The 7,261-nt window shown below is 64.6% G+C and overlaps 1 protein-coding gene across 6 annotated transcripts in view; it reads right to left on the bottom strand.

Moving 5' to 3' along the window:
- Positions 1-2,361: 2,361 nt before the first annotated feature.
- Positions 2,362-7,261, bottom strand: part of LOC102881198 (zinc finger protein GLI4) — a 6,902-nt gene continuing 2,002 nt past the window's right edge. Inside the window, exons 1-5 of one of the 6 annotated variants that reach the window (XM_015590228.2) lie at positions 7,023-7,245; positions 6,314-6,586; positions 5,876-6,037; positions 4,035-4,151; positions 2,362-3,425 (exon numbers count right to left, since the gene is read on the bottom strand). In XM_015590228.2, the coding sequence (XP_015445714.1) occupies positions 2,512-3,425; positions 4,035-4,151; positions 5,876-6,037; positions 6,314-6,374 (1,254 nt within the window). In that variant the 5' untranslated portion in view covers positions 6,375-6,586; positions 7,023-7,245 and the 3' untranslated portion in view covers positions 2,362-2,511. The other 5 variants (XM_025047570.1, XM_025047569.1, XM_006912948.3 and 2 more) reach the window with 5 other exon arrangements.

The following is a 7,261-nucleotide window of genomic DNA, read 5'->3' as shown; positions in this document are numbered from 1 at the left end:
GGACCGTCCTCGGGGAAGTGGCCTGGGGTACTGGCCAGGAGGACCGGCCTGGGGGACCAGCCCAAGGAACCAGCTCGGGGCGCAGACTTGGGCGCGGCGCGTGCCTAGAGCTGTCCGAGGTGCTGGGTTGGACGGGGGCGATGGGGACTTGTCCCTGAGGCAGAGACTGGAAGGGAATGAGCAAGGGGACCGGGTGTGTAGGGTCCTGAGGCCGTGGGAACGGTTTTGGGAAGCAAGAGAGGGGCATCTAACTTACGACTCTAGAAGCTCTCTCCGGTCCATGGGCGGGGGAGGAACCCTGGAGGCGAGGTGTGGGTTCTTGCAGCGGTCTAGGGGAGGGGGTGATGGACGCTGGCGTGGCCTGGGGTGAGAACAGTACCGTCCACTGCTAAAGCAAATCCACAAACCCCGCAACCAGCGGAAGGAACTGGGTGCTTCGAAAAGAACCGTAGGGGACGGGAGACGGACCCTGGGCGGGACGGCTTCTTCACATCCTGACGGCCCTTCCTGTGGGTGAGGACAGTCAGGTTATGACAGGCCCCGAGGACAGAGCTGGGAACAGTTGGCGGAGGCGGCGTCTCAGTAGGGCTTGGACAACTACCCGAGCAAGAGCACGTGCTTTGAGGGGCTGGATGACCAGAAGTTCCCGAATCTGGCACAGTCAACATCGCTGGGGGTGCTGGAACTAAACCCAGATTTTCTGGCTCCACCCCAGGCCGACTGACTCTGTCTCCCCCTGGGCTGGGGCCTGGGAATCTGGTTTTCAGCGAGCTCCCCAGATGTAATCGGGTGGTCCCTTAGTGGGTTCTCACACCCTATGAAACGAGGTCCCAGAAGATGTAAGGTGAGGGGCCTTATGACCAGTGCCTCACAGGACTGACTGAGATCTGCAGACTTCCCAACGCCAGGCGGTGGCTGCACAGAGCCATCCTAAGAAGGGACATTGTCAGGACAAAGGGGAGGGCAGGCTGTGAAAAATGGATGGAAACGTATCCAGGCACAAAAGGTCCTGCAGAGAAGCCCCTCCCTTGGACTTCTCTGTGGGGCCCGCAGCAGCTACAGGAGACAGGGCTCAGCCTCCCTCCCGACCCAGCTGAACTGCACTCAGCTTGCGGGCGAGGCACGCAGGCCTGCCAGGGTCTGCAGATGGAAGGGGCTCCGCTCCCATCTGTGAGCCACCAGCGTGGGGTGGTACGGCCATCTGCACACGTGCAGGCCGAGTGTCATCGGCGTCAGCTGCCACTGCCTGCACACGGTGCCTCAGAAGCTACTCTCAGAGAACACACAGTCCCCAAAGAACGCGTCCCCTTTCCGACCACAACCCCAAGAAAATTCTCCGCAGAGTCCCAGCTCCCTCTCTCACTTTGGGGTGAATGCCTTGGCCATGACTTTGGAGTGAGCACGTGAGGAGGCCCGCTAGGTCCAGTCACGGTGCGGGCCCGAGCCCAGGCTGCAGGCTGGCGCCGCTGCCCCGTGAAGCCCGGGAGGCCCTGCTCACGGCCATGCAGCCCCGCGGCCCAAAGGCTGCCTTGTTGCCTTACGGTACTAGAGAGAGGAAGGCATGGGGAGAAGGGAGCAGGGCCATTTGTCTGTCAGGCTAAGGGGACCGAATCCCGGGATGCCACTGCACCTCAGCAAGGAAGACTCGAGGAGCCTTGACCCATGAGGCTCATGTCCAGAGACAGCCTGGTCTCCAGCCCTCTTCCCGGAGCGGATCTCACCCAGAGTGGGGGTGCAGGGAGGGCGGCCCAAAGCACATGGTGGCCCTGGGAGTGTGGCCTGGGGAGATGAGGCTCGGTGCTGCAGCCCTGGGTGTGGCCGGGCACTCAGCAGTGCCACACGGGCTAGGAGGCCCAGGGAGTGGGCACGTGCCGTCCCCACGCAGCCCAGTCCGACAGAGACCAGGAAGACGTGGCAGACCTGAAGACGGCCTGCACTTGTCAGAGGGGAGACACCCTGGCCCCCACTTTCTGGGACGGCAGGTGGCTGCGAAGGCTGGGCTGCTTCACACATGGGCAGGGTTAAGAAACAGAACATACCTTTTGCTGAAGTCCGCTGGCTTTGGGGACCACCGCGAAGCACGGGGGGCAAACAGCAGGTCTGCTGCTTGACAGACAAGTCCACGCACTCTCCCAGACCCGTGAGGGGACTGATTGACCGGGCTGAGCGCCAGCAGCCAAGGTCTCTGCAGCTGGGAATACCACCTGTGTCTCCTGGTAAGTCATGGCGCCACCAAGCCTCACTCCCCAGGGAGCTTGGATAGCCCTCGAGGCCCCAGGAGACTAAATCGGGCACCGTCAGGCCCCCCATCACTCCTCTCTGAGGCAGGCCCTCAGGGACAGGAAGCAGGAAAGGCTCCGCTTTTCAACAACTAAACTAAAAAGAATTTATTCACACTCGGCTTGGGGTGCCGGCTGTGCCAACCGCGCCCGCTCTCTGCACGTCCTGCCCGAGGCCTGGCTGCGACCCGCGTCCTCTCCAGGCCCGACCTCGCCTCTGCGCCTGCGCCTGCTACTCCCGGTAGTGGACCCGCTGGTGCTGGATGAGCTGCGAGCTCTGGCCGAAGGCCTTGCCGCAGGCGCCGCAGCTGAACGGCTTCTCGCCCGTGTGCGCCCGCAGGTGCCGGAAGAAGTGCGAGCGGCCGCGGAAGGCGCGGCCGCAGTCGGCGCACTCGTAGGGCTTCTCGCCGGTGTGGATGCGCTGGTGCTCGATGAGCACGGAGCTCCAGATGAAGGCCTTGCCGCACTGGCTGCAGGCGTACGGCTTCTCGCCCGTGTGCAGGCGCTGGTGCCGCACCAGGTTGGAGCTCTGGCTGAAGGCCTGGCCGCACTCGCCGCACTCGTACGGCTTCTCGCCGTTGTGGGTGCGCAGGTGCTGCGTGAAGTGCGAGCTGTGGCTGAAGGCGCGGCCGCACTCGGCGCACTCGTACGGCTTCTCGCCCGTGTGGATGCGGTGGTGCTGGATGAAGCCCGACCAGCCGCGGAAGCGCTTGCCGCACTCGGCGCAGGCGTAGGGCTTCTCGCCCGTGTGGATGCGCTGGTGCTTCAGCAGCAGCGAGTTGTACTTGAAGCTCTTGCCGCAGGCCTCGCACCGGTGGGGCTTCCCGCCCCGCGCGCCGCCCTGCTGGGCCCCGAGGCCAGAGCCGCGGCCGAAGCTGTCCCCCAGCTCGGGGTCACCCTCGGTCCCAGAGGCTCCCTGTGGCACAAGTGTCATGCGCCAGGCACCCCTCTTCTGGGGGCAGGACATGGCCACCGGCAGCTGGCTTGCTGGCTGCTCCAAACCGGTCTCCTGCCCAAAGCCGACCCCACGCCTACGGGGCAGACTCCTCAGAAAGGTCCTGAGCGCCCCGCCGTCCTGGCCCACCGCGTCTCCAGGATCCTGCAGGTGGCGAAAGGACAGAGCCTGCTCAGGCCCCAGCTCGGAATCTGAAATGAGAAATGAGAGAGGCCGATAGCACCCCGCACCCCGTCTGTCCCTCCACGGAGCCCTACTATGCTGTCCTAGGTGACAAGACCAGCAGAGAGGTGCCACAGGGCCGGCACCAGGCCCACAGCAGACCTCACAAGGGCACAACACGGGTCAGACTCAGAGGGCACCACCCAGACCCCCACAGTAGTGAGGCCACTGCTCCAGAGCCCCCCCAGGGCTGATCAAGGGCAGGTCGCACCTGCCTCTTGGCCCAGCTCCCCTGCCCCCAGGAACCTCCCGATACCTCCAGAATCTCCAGGTGGGAGTGGGGAGGGGCCCAGGATGATTCCCTGGCTGCTGACTGGGGGACGGGGTGCTAAGTGGGAGGCTACAGTCCGAAAGGCAGGTGGCTATGGGGGTCTGGGGCTCAGGGGAGGTGTCTGGGTGATTCGCAGCCTCAGGAATTGTCAGTGACGGGAGTGGGACTCAGTGGGGGAGGGGAAGAGGGGTGCGGAAGTGAGCTCCGAGCCAGGGACGAGCAGGATCCAGGATGGTGCCCAAAGCAGTGGCACCCACGTGTACATGTGCCCCCAGGCCGGCCCCCGGAGCAGGCTTTGCTCATTCACCTGACCAGCAGGTATCCCCGCCCATCTGGACCTCCTCCACGTCTCGGAGCTCTAGGTCTGACAGCTCCTCCTCCTGTGCTGGCTGGGAGAGCACCTCGGGGCTATGGCCGGGGGATCCTGGGGGCACAGGGAGGTTGGGGCTCATCTTCCCCTCCTCTCAAGTCCAGCCCAGGGTTCCCTGGGTCGCCTGCAGAATGCCCCCACCCCCTGCTCCTAGGTCACGCCCTCCAACACACCTCTTTGCCCACCCAGTGCCGTGTAGAGAAGGGCCTGCCCAGCGGCCCACCTCTCTCCCTGAGGGCCAGTCCCCACTTGTTTCTGCCACAGCACAGGGAGGGCTGAAGCTGCTGGCTGTGCGGCCCACACTCCCTCCCACTGTGGGCAAAGCCCTGGGCACTTTAGTGCACTTGGACGAAGGTCAAGGGACCCAAACCCAGCCTTCCGGGCTCTTGCTCCCTGTGGTTGGTCTCTGCTGGTGGAGACCAGGTCAGGGGCAGCCCACCTGGCATGGGCTCAGGGACTTCGTCCTGGGCGCCAGACCCCTATCCTGCAGGACTGGCTCGGTCAGCACGTCTCCCAGGAAGCCCTTCCCCAGCCCTGGGTCCTGCTGGTCCTCCCCCCAGCCCAAGAGGACGGCCCACCATTTGCTGCATGGGCCCGCATCACACGAATGTGGTCTGAGTCCTCCTGGCTTCCACTGGCTCATGTCCGGGTTTCCGTTTCCCCGTCAAAAACGTGGGGACGGGGGGTCCTACCTTGCCAAGCTGTCGTGAGAGTGACATGGAGAAAGTGGAAGTGAAGTGTGGGCCTCAAGGTTCTGACTGTGTAAAGGGTGGGAGCACGGCTCCCAGGGGCGTGGGGCTCAGAGCCCCGGGTAAGGCCCCCAAAGCACCGTGGAGGCAGCGGCACTGGCCCAGCGAAGGCCGAAGCAGCGTATGTGCCGGGTGGTGTCCGGGCGCCTTCCAGCAGCTCCCAGTCCAACCCCACCCATGAGCTCCAGCCTGGCTCACCGCAGGGACGGGCTGGGGACCGGGCAGGCTCCCGGAGCCAGGCACAGCACAGGGCGCAGCTCGGCGCTCCTGTTCCAGTCGTGGACCCATCCGTCCCCCACCTCAAGCCACGCCCCGGCCGCTCTGTCAGTGCCGCCTGAGGGGTCTGCCCAGAGCCCGGGACTCAGCACGGCCGCTGCTCCACGAATCTCAGCTGCCATCACGTCCCTCACTGCAACCGAGACCACCAAGAGCCAGAACCCCGAGCAATGGGATGGAGCACGCTGGGCCCTCATCTTGGTTGTCACCAGCTCATTTGTGTCCTTGGCTGTAAGAGGGGTGAGGCCAGGCCTCCTGTGGCACGTGGGGCAGGGATGGAACCCCGGGACTTCCCGATGTCTAAGCACAAGCAGGGCCCGGGGGCGCCACGTGCCATGGGGCGTGGACGTCCTCCCTGACCAGTCTTGAGCTACTTCTACACCTGGACACCCCCAGACTCTGCCTGGGGGACGGAGCAAGGGCCCTGGGGGCCCCCGCCCAAACCGGTCTGCCCAGAACTCTGGACACGACATTCAAAGGTTCGGAGAGCGAGACGAGCTGACCTGCTCCCGCCACACGGGGCCCGGGCACTGAGGCTGCTGTTCTTCTCTGCCCGACTTCCTCCCCCAGAGAAACGCAGTCCTGCGGGGCTGGCCCCTAGGGAACCGTTGCTCATGCAGCTCGCCCCCAGCCTCAACCAATGCGGCCTGCGCCCCGACCCAAACTTGAGGGTGCTAGAGCCCCAGGGCCCCGTGGGCTGCCTTGGGTCCCACCCTCAGGCCGGCGGGGGGTGGGGGGCGGGCAGGCAAGTACCGTGTTGGTGACTGCGGAGGTAGAGCTGGGCCTCGTGGTGGTGGGCTCCAGGTGTCCTCAGGGACTCGAGACTGACAGGGGATGGGACACGAGGGGGCTCCTGACCATCCCCTAGGGCTGCCATCGTCCCCAAGGCCTGATGAAGATGTGCACGCCCAGGACCTGGGGAGACAGAAACCACAGCAGGATGTGGGGGTCAGAGGGATGAGTGAGGGCGGGGCGAGCTGGGTGGGAAGGACAAGGACACCCAGGGGCGGCGTGTGGGGCCTGGGGCGAAAGGCCGTTTGGGTCTCTGGTACATTATTCCACGTGACCAGCACCAGCACACCTGCAGGGACCACACTGAAAAGCTCTGTCCCCAAATGACCTGGAACGTCCTCCCAACCCACAGCCTCGCCCAGAGAAGCTCTGCGGCTCTCCAAGAGAAACCTCCTGTACCACGGCTGGGGGCCGCCGGCGCTGGGGACGGCGAGAGACCGGACCTCCTCGGCTGGAGCATGAACGGTCTCTGTGGATCTTAACGAGATGTTTGAGAAAGGAAAAGCCTCTTCCTCAGACCCCACAGAGCCCTCAGAGGCCGCAGGCGGGCACCTCCAGGCACCCCCACAGCGCTCTGAGCCTCCTCTGGCATCAAAGAGCTTAATTTGGTTTGCAAGAATGGCTTGTGCAATGTGAGGGTCTTTTTCACATCGATGAAACAGGATTCCTTACCTGGGGGTAAACAACGGGACATAGGAAGGACAAGTCAGTGCCTGCTCACGAGGGTGGCAGACAACACCTGCTTCAAGGAAGCGCGGAGGCAGCCCAGCAGGGTTCTCACCAGTGCCCCCGCCTTCTGAGTCAGGCCCTGGCAAGCCTCATCCCCTAATGATGAGAAGGGTCAGGGTCAGCCCGGTGAGTGGACGCAGGGTGGGGCAGGGTGCAGGTCCTCAACCTCCTAAGTCACAACTGAAGTTTCTGCTAACTTCTTGGGGCTCCTCCGGGTAAGGGCACGCTCAGCCCCACCCTGGCGGGCTGAGCGGAGGTGGCGGTCACGCGGGACGCCCAGAGGGAGTGAGTACAAACTCTGAGCGCAGGTCCCACGCCTAAGCTGCTGCAATTTGCTGAAGGTGGAGGGGACACAAACGCCAGCAACGCAGGTACAAACCTGCCTCCGCCTTCTCTCCTCAGCTTGGAGTCTGCGCCCCGTGGGACAGGGCCCGACCTCGGGGCGCTCGGCGGCACAGCAGCCTGTCCGGCCTGAGGTCCAGCGCTCACGCTCGCGGGCCGCGAACCTCGGTCCAGGGACTTCTCTGAGCCTCAGTTTCCCGTCTGCAAAGTGGACATGACGGCTCCCGTCCCTAGGGTTTCCGGGCGCGTGCGGAGGCACCCTGCGAACGGACACGA

Source organism: Pteropus alecto, unplaced genomic scaffold, assembly GCF_000325575.1.
Source record: "Pteropus alecto unplaced genomic scaffold, ASM32557v1 scaffold105, whole genome shotgun sequence".
Classification (NCBI taxonomy): domain Eukaryota; kingdom Metazoa; phylum Chordata; class Mammalia; order Chiroptera; family Pteropodidae; genus Pteropus; species Pteropus alecto.
Note: the sequence above shows the minus strand (reverse complement) of the source record. Positions and strands in the feature narration are given on the sequence as shown.